Source organism: Palaemon carinicauda, chromosome 22 (assembly GCF_036898095.1).
Source record: "Palaemon carinicauda isolate YSFRI2023 chromosome 22, ASM3689809v2, whole genome shotgun sequence".
Taxonomy (NCBI): domain Eukaryota; kingdom Metazoa; phylum Arthropoda; class Malacostraca; order Decapoda; family Palaemonidae; genus Palaemon; species Palaemon carinicauda.
The window spans coordinates 29,346,868-29,360,281 of NC_090746.1; the positions used below are offsets into that span (position 1 = coordinate 29,346,868).

A 13,414-nucleotide genomic window follows, 5' to 3' on the forward strand; every position below is an offset into this window, starting at 1 on the left:
AATTTATTAAATTTGGAAGATCAAGGGTCAAGGACGAGCAAAACGTCCAAAATCAGTCCAGAAGGTCGAGAAATAAGTTCCCCTAGAGGAGGTGTGCGCTCTACTGAGTGCCCCTCTAGTTAAACTTTGTGGTTACTATATAGACCTTGGATGGAAGATTCGTGTTCATAGAAATTGTATTTGTTGGTATGTCAGGTAGGTGATCCATCTCTCTCTCTCTCTCTCTCTCTCTCTCTCTCTCTCTCTCTCTCTCTCTCTCTCTCTCTCTCTCTCTCTCTTTCATTATTACTATCTGAAAATATATGTCAAATTTGAGATATCTTTTGATTGCATTTGTACGACAATTTTTTTTAATAGATATAGACATTCCCAATGGACGGTTTTCGTTCCTTTGGTGGTTCAGTCTTATTTTTCAGTAAAGTGTTTGAAGATGGCACCAACCATCTCCAGCTGTCTATGTAGAGCTTCAGTTATATAACAAAATTGGCTAGGTTTGAAGTGCTCATAGTTATGTACTGAACATGTAAATTCACATATTTACGCGTCATCTTATACATCTTATAATTTTCTATCAGAGGACCCATGTTGGTTTTCTTTGTTAAGGGTGCTATCAGGTTGAGATCCGGTGTCTTATTTGTATATTTTTAGAAGAAATGCATCTTGATGTTTTTATTCTTAGAGCATTTATGAATTTAGAATACAAGCCTTTTGTTCATCTGAATAAATCAGTATTTTTACTATTCACGAGTCTAAATAAATTTTTTAAAAAATAAGTATAGATGGAACTGGGAGAATCTGTGTTGTTCCTTACAAATATCATTGTCTCTTCTACACATTTGTATATTGCTAAGGATTACAGAACGGAGTTGTAAAGTTCAAAAAGAAAATAATTTAATATTTAGTTATAATTATACCCATTGCATGATATTGAAAAACATTATCCACAAAGAAAATCTTCAATATTGCTTCGAAAATCGTCTTTATTTTTTCCCACAGGTGGGCTGGATTCATTTGAAGCGGCAGATGATTGTGGCTGTCCACACTCGCATGATCTCTCGTATCTCTCGCTACAGCGTCACGCATGATTCGCACAAGACGTGGACGTTGCATATCACCGGTGTGACGGAAGAAGACGGCGGTTACTATATGTGTCAGATTAACACAGACCCAGCCACTTCTCAAGTTGGTCTCCTTCAGGTTGTAGGTAAGTATTAACTTGGACACTGTAGCGTTGCTTTTGCGAAATGATGTAAGAATAAATTTATTATTATTATTATTATTATTACTTTTTTATTTCCTTTACAGTTGAAGTCACAAAATATATGACGTGTTAAACCTATGAGATTTAACATTTCCGTTATTATATGGGAAAAAAAAATTACATGAGGTCATCAAGTAAATTTCTGTTTAATTATTCCTTGTATATTTAGTTGCTGGAATTTTATTTCTTAATACATAAGTTTTACGTCAGATGAAGTAGTGAATGCAGCCACAGATAGATTTAAAAGCTGGGTTCTGATTAAATGATTATCAGGCACAAATTAATCTTGTTTTGAAATTTTTCAAATTTAGTGCCTGCAGCTATAAAATTTGTTCAAATCATGGCCATTTAGAATTTAAAAGTTACAGATTAGTTACTATATTTTCCTTTTACGCCACCATACTTACAGCGCTGTATGTAAGGTCATGCGTCGGAAGGTAAGAGGGTATGTTAGGTTAGGTTCACGGAGATAAGTTAGGACCCATATCTGTCTTTAATTTCATAATATATGGGCTTTGATTTGGCAGGGTGAAATGCAAATGGGCCAGATAGCTTGTGTCAGTCGCAAATTGCTTTGATAGAATACACTGTAACAAAATACATTGTTTAATGCATCAAACTGCTGAAATCTTAGAAATCTCTTTGCTTATTTTCGCTTTCGATCTTTTGTTTATGGAATTTCCGTCAAGCTGAAGTATGGTTATATAAGAATTTGGACGTTATTTCAAACTTGGAAAGATTTTTATCAGTGTTTCTAGTTCCATGTGAGATCTTTTAAAGGTTTGTAAGTTATGGAGGATGTTGTTTCGTATCCATCAAGTTAATCAAGGATGAGACATTTTATGGGTTTCATGTTTGTTATTTATTTTTCAAAATATTTTCATGAAGACCTAAGACATCTGGACATAATCCATATAGAATTTAACATTCTACCATTATCCTCAACTTTATCAATTAACCAAAATTATTTATGTTTATATCCTCTAATGATTCACGCAGTTACCGGATGGAGGCATGTCAGCTTACCTTCTGAATAAGGGAAAAATAATTGCTACCCAATTCACGAATAGTATAAAACTACTATAATGAATATAGGTTACATGCATCAAGTTGCGATTGAAAGAACATTCGTCCCTCTAACAGTTCCACCAAACATCGTCGACGAGAGCAGTAGTAAGAGCGAGATCCAAGTGCGAGAGAAGGCCAACGTGAGTCTGAAGTGTTCAGCCGAAGGGTCTCCTGAGCCTCGCATCATGTGGAAGAGGGAAGATGGTGCCATGATTGTGACCAACACCAGGAGTCCAGGTAAGAGGGTCTTCCATTCATTCATTTCTGTGTCCCTTGTTTGTGTAGTTCATCGTATTATTTTAAGTTGATATTTCGTTGGTTTGTTTCACTACATGAATTTTCTCTTGTAATATTACAAACAATTATTTTGTTTCTGTGGCATTTATCAGATTGAACTTGTATGCATACGACCTTAAAGTTTTATAAATAGCTTTTCCTTATTCAGCTTCGGTTGTGCTATATATTACCTTTATGGGTGTAACGTGCACGTGGCTTCTGTATAGCAAATAATAGATGAGAACTACTTTTGCTTTAAAAATCATTTCCTCTCTTTACCTTGTATATATTTGAGGTAAAGGATGTATCCATACATGTCATCAAATAGAAATCTTGGGAGCCTATATTGGAGTACCTTTTATTTATACATAAAATTCTCAGTATCAATAGGATTTCAAGTATTTTTTTAGAAATTTATATAACAAGGTATTAAACAATAAGCATTACGTGCCTACCTTTTTTGTAGACAGAAAGTAGCATCGCGAACAGCCTGACCTCCTAACCTTTCCCTTGATGGTGATAACACTGTGTTATCATGATGTGGAAGGAAAGAGTAATTTTAATTGACAAGATGATTATATATATCATTTGATGCACTTTGGTTTATGTGAAGTCAGATGTAGATGGATATTTTCTGATAATCTATTTTTTCGAGTACATACTTTAAGTCATTTCTGCTAATAAAGATGGAACCTAACCCGTGGATTTTATGTAATGATTATATATATACTTATTTTTTGCCGAGACGTTTCACCTATTTCAAATATTTGCGTTGCATGAAAAATAGACTTATAATTATTGTGTAGCGTATGAATTACATTTGTAATAAATTTAAAAAAGAAACTTGCTTAAATTTGGCAAATTTTGAAACCCACTGAATAAACTATTATCATATGTTAATGCATAGAAATTCTTATTCAAACTTAATTTTTTATACTTATCCTTGTTTATAATACCTATTAGAAAGTATGCTTTGTAATCTAACGGACTTTTATTATGTCATCAGAGACTACTTCTGTCATCCTACACATATGGAGTAATATTCAATGCTAAGACCTTGCTGTAATAATGAAATGTATTACGGAAGATTTATTGAATGCATCAATATTTCATTTAACAAACCGAATTTTTAGCGTTATCTAGGTCCTTGATATTTTTTTTTTTTATATCAGCCATTGCATTTCCCGCAAGAATATTTCCTCCTCATGGGAAATTATACCATTTGAATTAATTTACCTTATTTCACTTAAAAGTTAACTTTATCGCTTCCGAAAGGCTTCTAGAAAACATGATTTAAGTCTGAAAGTTAGCATTTTTGTGTGAGTACTCATGCCTCTTGGATTTTTTAAATGTTCAAATAAATGTTACGTGGCTGATGTCTGAATAGTATATATAGAGTGAGGGACCCTTGTGTGTGCGGTTTGATCTCGCAATGTTGGAAGGACTTTATTTCGACTTACAACGAATAGTTACCTAAAAGGTGTTGGTTAGAAGCACTAACAAGGCCACCATTATATAATTGAAAAAAAAAGCGAATTTAAAGAAGTTATTGTAATTTTATGACTGAATGGAAAAATTGCTTTAATCGCACCCATGTCAAAAAGGGAAAACCCGTAGAATCGGGTATCAATACACACAGAAAGGCAAACGTAAAATAAACTTCTTATTTCGATTACGCAACGCTAGGAAAATTTTTCACAAATGAATATGGAGATCTTTGAAAAACTATTGTGTGGATGAAGATCACTGATTTAATTACATTTGACATCACACGAGAAATCCTGGAATGAGACTAGAAAAACCGATGATAAGAAACTTGGTTTTGAAATTCTCAGAACTTGACAATTGGTTCCATAGTAGAATTGACTTCGATTCCTTATCTATCAGACAGGGAAGGGAAATTTTTATTTTATTTGAGAATTACGAAAATAGACCGTGGACATTTATTCTATCTAAAGTTCATTCTTTTGATACATTAGGTCGACTAAAATAATGTAAACGGTTCCTTTGGTGGATAATTTTTGTTAGTAAATACTTTTTAAGCAAAATTTGAATATTTTCCACGACACGTGCAGAAATTGTAATTGTTAATATTAAACTTCATGCTTATTATGAACGCACGCATGTGCAGAGAGAGAGAGAGAGAGAGAGAGAGAGAGAGAGAGAGAGAGAGATGAGAGAGAGAGAGAGAGAGAGAGAGAGAGTATAATCTTAGAGACTAATGCTCACGATGTCACGTACACCAAGTGTCGCCTGATGCTAAAGCAATTAAGTATTCCGCACAAGGCTTCCTTCTTTATTTCCCAGCATCCCACAAGCACCGGCCTCCACCCTACACACGAACGGCCAAAGGTTGCGCACAGGCTAAACTATTTTTTTTTCTACCTTAATGGCAGGCCTGTTAGTATGTTAATACGAGGAATCTTATTCAAAGGAGTTAACATGCAAATAACCATTCAAGTGAGAACACTATTATGCAAACTTGCGAGTTAGTGAGAATATCTCTCTCTCTCTCTCTCTCTCTCTCTCTCTCTCTCTCTCTCTCTCTCTCTCTATCTCTTTTTCATTACCTTATTCACATTGCAAACTTCTTTTTTACAATTTTAAATTAGTAAATTCCAATTAAATTCACTTACGGGGTGCCAACACAAGAGCCCGTGTCTTACATTAGGGAAGGCAATTTAAACAGACAGACAGACAATCTCTCTCTCTCTCTCTCTCTCTCTCTCTCTCTCTCTCTCTCTATCTCTCTCTCTCTCTCTCTCTCTCTCTCTCTCTCTCTCTCTCTCTCTCTCTGGTAAAATCACCTTGTTATTTTCAGTCTGTAATTTTCTTAAATTTCAACTGTATTTGTGGTTAACAAAATTTCATAATTCTATTGTTCTTTACTATTTCTGTTAAAAAAATCCTCTGTTTATACTGAAAGCAGGCATTTTATCACATGTGTTTACAAACTGGATAAAAATTCTGGAAATTAGATAAGAAAAAGTAAGTCATACCGGAAAGCAAGTTTTCAAGTATTAAGGATTTGAATCTTCATTTAATTCTACTGAAATGAATGTCATTGTATACTTTTTATTATATACTGCAATATTATTTTGAAATATCAACCTGCATCTTTGTATACTAAACTTGAGAAGAGCTACGTTCCTATTTGATGTAAAACTTGTAAGTTCTTCCATCCGTTCACCTAGCGTTGCTACAAAGCAGCCTTAAGTCTCCCTCACGTCCCAGTAGAAAAGACTAGTATTTTCAGCCAGAGTTCCCGACGTCCAAGTAATTTCAACTTGGAGAGCAACATTAGATATTACCATTTTCTCCAGCATTCAAAATGAAAATGCATCCCGAGATAGCGGCGTTTTTCGTAGTCCGAGGGCTTTATAACTTTCTCAGATGGGAGTTTTCGTTAAAGGTGTATATTCGGTACGACACCTTTTCCGTCATTTTTCGTCCAGGCAAGTCATAGGTTATGCCTTCAAAGGTGCGTCGCTTGGAAGTGGGGACATCTAGCGGCCAACATGAATGTTCAAAGTACATCACGTTTGGTATCAGACTAATCCCATTTTAAAGTAAATTAACAAAGGTGTCAGCTTTTATTAGGTAAATACGATTGCAGCAATTGCTACTTATTTACAGGTACTTCTATAGTTCTATTGCTGCTGCTCCATCCATTAATTTTAGTCATTCCTCTTTGTGTTTGATTTAGAATAAACTTTTGTCACTGCTTCAAGTACAGTTGCTCTCGATGTCAGAGATATATTACAATATTTGTTGAAATAATAAAGTAATAGTTAAAAAAGATTGGAAAATCCTAAATCCCAGAAAGGTACACCAATAAGATTATAGGAATGAAATGTATCATTGGCACTTTGTTTTATAAAAAGATTAATACGAGTTAAGACCATGATATATGTAAGAAATGTGTAATTTTAATGAAAAAAATATGTATCTTTTATATTGGAAAATTAGTTTTAGAATGTTGTCTTCCCAAATGATATATAGGAATTTATTTGACCACATATAGAAATACATTATTTTATCCAATTTAGTCTACTCTTTTATTTTTCATACTTTTAGTTGGTTGTTTATTTAGCAGTATGGAAAGCATACCAAATTAAAGAATAAAAAAGTAATACAAAATAAAATATATCCCAATGGTTCAAATCATGTTATTTTATCATGGCATTAATTCTGCTTCAGAATTGAAGTATTCTTTGAGGTATTCTCCTTGTGCCTTATCTCCATGTGAGCCTTGTTTCCTCGCAAACTCTGGGCGATGCTAAAGTCTGGTACATGCCGGCCTCCTCTCCAGGCTCCTTGAATGATATTGTGCTGTTTATCTTACGGATCTAGCATAACATTTTAAATTTAGCGTGATAAGATATGACGACTGGATACATTAGCCAAGTGAGGTTATATAAGTAGAATCAGCAAAGTACCATGGAATTCTTTTCATCTGGTTGTTGCCGAAGACTTGTGGCCAAACATTCGAACCTTTTCCACAAATGGCCAATTGGGAGTTGAAGGTCTTCTTACTGACATCCAGATTTTTGCCAAAAGGCTTCGTGAGCTGGATTCTCAATGGAAAGGTTCCATCACCCACAAGGGACATAAGCATGTCGTCATAGTGCACAAATATAGGGGGGGGAGGTTTACCTATACTCTCATGCGCTGGATTTATACTTAGCTTAATAAAATTATTCAAGACTTATGAATCAGAGGAAGATCCTACAGCAACTACATCTACCCATCTGGACTTGTAGTCTGCATCAGCAACTGCTATCAAGACAGTTGAGTCCAGCCCCAAGTAATTAGGGGAAGAAACTTGGTATCACACGTTTCCAATGTTTTTACTTGTGTTCAAATTACTCAAATATAGTCAGCCATTCTATGGAGATGGTGTTGGTGTGGGAATCATCATTTCAATATCCCTCAAAGATGCTGGGTAATGTCCAGCTTCAGCCCAGGGTCAAAAGGGCTTCTGTGCCAGGTCTTTTGCTTCAAAAGGCACGCTAATAGATGATGATGATGATGATGAGTGTGTTACCCAAATTATTATTATTATTATTATTATTATTATTATTACTTGCTAAGCAACAACCCTTGTTGTAAAAGCAGGATGCTATAAGCTCATGGGCTCCAAAAGGGAAAATAGCCCAGTGAGGAAAAGAAAGAAGGAAAAATTAAATATTTTAAGAACAGTAACAACATTAAAATAAATATTTCCTTTATAAACTATAAAACTTCAACAAAACAAGAGGAAGAGAAACTAGATGGAATAGCGTGCCCGAGTGTACCCTCAAGCAAGAGAACTCTAACTCAAGACAGTGAAAGACCATGGTACAGAGGCTATGACACTACCCAAGATTAGAGAAAATGGTTTGATTTTGGAGTGTCCTTCTCCTAGAAGAGCTGCTTACCATAGCTAAAGAGTCCCTTCTACCCTTACCAAGAGGAAAGTAGCCACTGAGCAATTACAGTGCAGTAGTTAACCCCTTGGGTAAAGAAGAACTTTTTGGTAATCTCAGTGTTGCCAGGTTTATGAGGGCAGAAAAGAATTTGCAAAGAATAGGCCAGACTAATCAGTGTATGTGTAGGCAAACGGAAAGTGAACCGTAACCAGAGAGAATGATCCAATGTAGTACTGTCTGGCCAGTCAAAGGACCACATAACTCTCTAGCGGTAGTATTTCAACGGGTGGCTTTTGCCCTGGCCAACTTACTACCTATAACATTGCTAACATTCTTGGAACATGGTTTGATCTACTGTGGTGAAGTTGAAGAAATTTATAACAACACCTTTTTTATGCTGTGCATACTGAGAGGAAGATCCTATGATATCTATCTCCACCCATTTCCACGTGAAGTCTGTTTCAGGGACTGCTATTAATAGGAGCTTATTGCTTGGATGTCATGATGGTGCAGTTTGGTGAAAATGATGCACAAATTGTACATGAACTGGAGAATCGCTGAAACATACTCAAAGGGAAGAAGAGATGGTGGGTGTTTCCACATTCCCACCACCCGGAAGAGTAAATGGAACTGAAACTTCCTGCATGTTGCCGGTACCATACATGAGAAACATGTGACAACCAAGTCTCTTCTCAATTATAAAATGAGGTTCAATTAACTACCTTAAGCGTTTTGTATGGTCTAGATCAGCGGTTTCCAAATACTTTTGGTCATTACCCCACTTTTTCCAAAATCTTGGCTAGAGCTGGTTACCCCCACATCATTTCTATCATTTTGTACATGATTAATGTCAAACAAAAGTCTTTCAGTTGGTCGAACCTTCCTTTATTCGTTTATTATTGAGGCAAGTATATTAAGAAGTACTGTTAATTCTGTTAAAAATAAAAAAAATTCATACATATGTTGAAAATAAAAAAATTCATACATATGTTGAAAATATAAAAATTCATACATATGTTGAAAATAAATGGAGAGAATATATAATTGAAATAATGTTCATCAGGGTGAAAAAGACAAATAAATCAATACATACTTCTGCTGGAAATAAATCAAATAATTTCATGTGAATAATCACACCTTCAGTTGAAAATAAGGAGAAAATATATCTGTACTTAACAAAAATCTTCAGTGGTGTGAATAATTACACCGGTATGAGATATTTTCAGTAATGCATGGAGATAGTATTGTAAGCGAACTTCTGATGTCATTTTCTGGGTTCAATCTATTTCTCTCTTTGCTTCAGATGGTCAAAATACCTGAAGAGCCAGCCTCACACATGTAACTTGAACCAAATGGTAAAAGCATCTCAACTGATTCTGAACTCGTCAGAGAGAACTCTTTGTTATAGCTAATCCAAAATGAAAATAATTTCATGGGGTTAAATTCCTCTTGTATGGGGCTGCTTGATTTTATTTCAAGTATTTTTTTCTTGGTTCATCTGGCAGATGTTCTGTGTTGCATGTGAATGGATTCGGAATCCAAGCATTGTTGAGGGGGTTAATTTCATAGAAATATTCTTCCAACCTCAGACGCAGATTATTTAAATGCGCACTCAGTATTCGCTCCATATCACTCGAGTGTATAGAATCTTTATCTTCCAGAAACTCTCCTAACTTAGGAAATGCAGCTATTCTGCTAGTTTTCAATTTTGAGTCCCAAAAAATCCATTTTGCTACGAAATGCTTGTACTTTTTCATTCAATCAGATAACACTTTCTTCTGGTCCTTGCAGTGATGTGTTCAGGGCATTTATATGCAAAAATATGTCCACTAAATAGCACAGAATGGAAATCTATTTTGGATCTTTATTCCCCTGCTGAATTGTGCCCCTCTTCATCCAAATACAGTTCAATCTCAGTTTTGAGCTGAAATACTCGTTTGAGAACATTTCCTTGGGATAGCCATCATACAACAGACAGTGATGTTTAGATTCAATGTCCCCACACAAAGAACTAAACAGTCTTGAGTTTAAAGCACTTGATATAATGTAATCAACTATTTTCATGACAGCACACATTACCACCTCCAAATCAGGTCGCTCAGACTATACTGCAAGTACCTGACGATATATGATACAGTGTGTTGCAAGATCCAAAGGATTTCCTTTTTCGTATACGTAAAAAACCCTAATTTAACACATGGTATAGATGGCACACCATCTGTTGTTACTCCAATGTAGTTTTTCCAATCTAGTTGCATATTTAGTTCATCAAAAATGCATAAACTTTTCTGAATACATCCCCACCCTTTGCAGTTGTTTGAAGTGGACTGCACTGTTTGCTCATAATTAGATCTTCAATTTTCCTTTCTCCTTCGTACCGGATTTATACCATTAATTGTGCATTATTCGTAACATCATTGGTTTCACCCAGTTGAATGATGAAGATACCACTGTTTTATACATGTGAAATTAATTTATCCTTAATATCCTTTGATATTAAAGATATCAGAATAAAAACTGTCATTACCCACATCAAATGGAAAATTACCCTCAGTGGAGTAATTTACCCCTATTTGGGAACCGCTGGTCTAGATGTTTGTTGGACATCAATGGGATCTCGTCAAATGTTGAGTGAAGAATAAAGACATTTTGGTCTCGGAGGTCTTGGGAGTCTGAGACCAAAGGTATCTTCATTCATTCTTATAATGTAGTATTAAACTTTGATGGAACGCAGTTTTGATTGATGTGTTGTTGACAACAAGAAACTGGATAGAAACTTGAGAGTGACTGCAGTTTTATGAAACATTGGTCTCTTGGTATGAACTGAGAAAAGGATTACTCAGCAGCAGGATTTATAAATAGCTACTTATAAACTTGGCTACGCGGCCTCATTCCTCTACGTTTCACATCATTTTAAGAAACGGTGAGAAACTTTAAGTTGAACCAAAAACTTCTGAGCCCTTGGCTTGGTATAGAAATCGAATGGAGGCAAACTGGTAAATTTCCTTAAATTTTAACGTTTCTTTCATTTTGTAAGTGAAGTTTAGTGAATATGTATGGTGTTTTTTCCGGAGTTAATAATTTATTATGGATGATCTGGACCATTGGAAAGATGTGCCTCTTATACAACATTTTGTGAAACAATGTGACTTGGTCCATTTAGTTAGTTTGCGTTCCACAGCATTTTCTTCCTCAAATTATCAAGCAGTCAGGTATTAGAGCATCTGTATAGGCGGTTTTTGTCCCAGTGCGTTTTCTAGTATCCATTGATATTAGCTAAATTAAATATTTAGTAAGTAATTTATTTCAGTATTATCACAACTGCATTGAATAGCTCAGTACTATGGGCACAAAGAGAATCTTTCATACAAGAATAATACTGATTTATTACGCAAACAGTAAACAGAAATTCTGATATGGTGCACTGGTTCCGAATGATCTGTGTGGTAAACAATCGTTCAAAAGTCAGAATACGATGTTCATTAGTAATCCATCGATTACCACGTTACTTTTTAGGCTTACTGTGTATTAAAGCTCATTTTGATTCATAGATACAATCACAAAGGTACCTTAAAAAAGAAAAAATAATTGAGGATCTAAATCAAAATACAAACACTCAAATTTAAATAATGATTAGTTTTTTTTTTTAAAGATTTAGGTTTTAAAATTAATTAAGCTTTTCAGCGGGAAAAAAGTAACGGGAACGTTTGCAAAAATGGTCGTTTAATGATCACAGGTGTAAAAGAAAGCAAAAACGTTTAATCAGTCATATGTACATCATAAAATTTGCCTGTCGTTGCTTTCCATATTTGAAGTTCAACAGAACTATGAATATTAATAACGTTATTCTAATTGTAACAACACTAAAGTCTGTGTTTATGGAGCATTAACACGGTGACGCTGAGCATTAATTTGCATCAGTGAAAACTTCATGAAAAATTTCTCTATGCATTTCGGTTAAGTGCAGTTTCACTTTATCCGTGAGCACGTTACTAAATTCAACAAATTGTATTAAAAAATTGCAGTATCAATATATATATATATATATATATATATATATATATATATATATAATATATATATATACATACATATATATGTATATATATACACATATATATATATATGTATATATATACATACATATATATATATTAAATTGTAAAATCCACAGGAAACAGGAAAGTAAAAGACCAGGTACCAAGCGCTTTCGTGTATTACATACACTTCGTCAGAGTACCCTGAAGAAGTGTATGTAAAACACGAAAGCACTTGGTACCTGGTCCTTTACTTTCCTGTTTCTTGTGATTTTACACTTTAATATCTGTCACGTGGAGTTTTGTTACTGATAAGTAACATGTATGTGTACATATATATATATATATATATATATATATATATATATAGTATATATATATATATATATATATACTGTATATATATATATATATATATATATATATATATATATATATATGTATATATATACTTTATACATGTTATATATACATATGTAAAACACGAAAGCACTTTACTTTCCTGTTTCTTGTGATTTTACACTTTAATATCTGTCACGTGGAGTTTTGTTACTGATAAGTAACATGTATGTGTACATATATATATATATATATATATATATATATATATATATATATATATACAGTATATATATATATATATATATATATATATATATATATATATATACTGTATATATATATATATATATATATACTGTATATATATATATATATATATATATATATATGTATATATATACTTTATACATGTTATATATACATATGTAAAACACGAAAGCACTTGGTACCTGGTCCTTTACTTTCCTGTTTCTTGTGATTTTACACTTTAATATCTGTCACGTGGAGTTTTGTTACTGATAAGTAACATTTATGTGTACATATATATATATATATATATATATATATATATATATATATATATATATATATATATATAGTATATATATATATATATATGATAAATTTTGCACATTTTTACGTGTTTTTCATATTCAAATAAGCCATATATATTTTTGATATATTAATGTCTGGGTTCTCTTAACGACCTCGGGATCAGAGCCCCAGGCGAAATCACACAAAGACAAGAGCTTGGCTCCGGCCGGGAATCGAACCCTGGTCGGCAAGCTTATATAGACAGTGACTAACCCACTTGGCCAAGTGGGTTAGTCACTGTCTATAAAAGCTTGCCGACCAGGGTTCGATTCCCGGCCGGAGCCAAGCTCTTGTCTTTGTGTGATTTCGCCTGGGGCTCTGATCCCGAGGTCGTTAAGAGAATCCAGACATTAATATATCAAAAATATATATGGCTTATTTGAATATATATATATATATATATATATATATACTGTATATATATA

General features: G+C 33.8%; 1 protein-coding gene across 2 annotated transcripts in view; it reads left to right on the plus strand.

Annotated features, from left to right (window-relative positions):
* The window catches only part of LOC137616387 (lachesin-like), an 855,479-nt gene that overhangs the window by 816,090 nt on the left and 25,975 nt on the right, over positions 1-13,414 (plus strand). For both annotated transcript variants that reach the window (XM_068346087.1, XM_068346088.1), the window contains exons 4-5: positions 997-1,204; positions 2,405-2,566. In XM_068346087.1, coding sequence (XP_068202188.1) covers positions 997-1,204; positions 2,405-2,566 — 370 coding nt within the window. The remainder of the gene's footprint in view (positions 1-996; positions 1,205-2,404; positions 2,567-13,414) is intronic.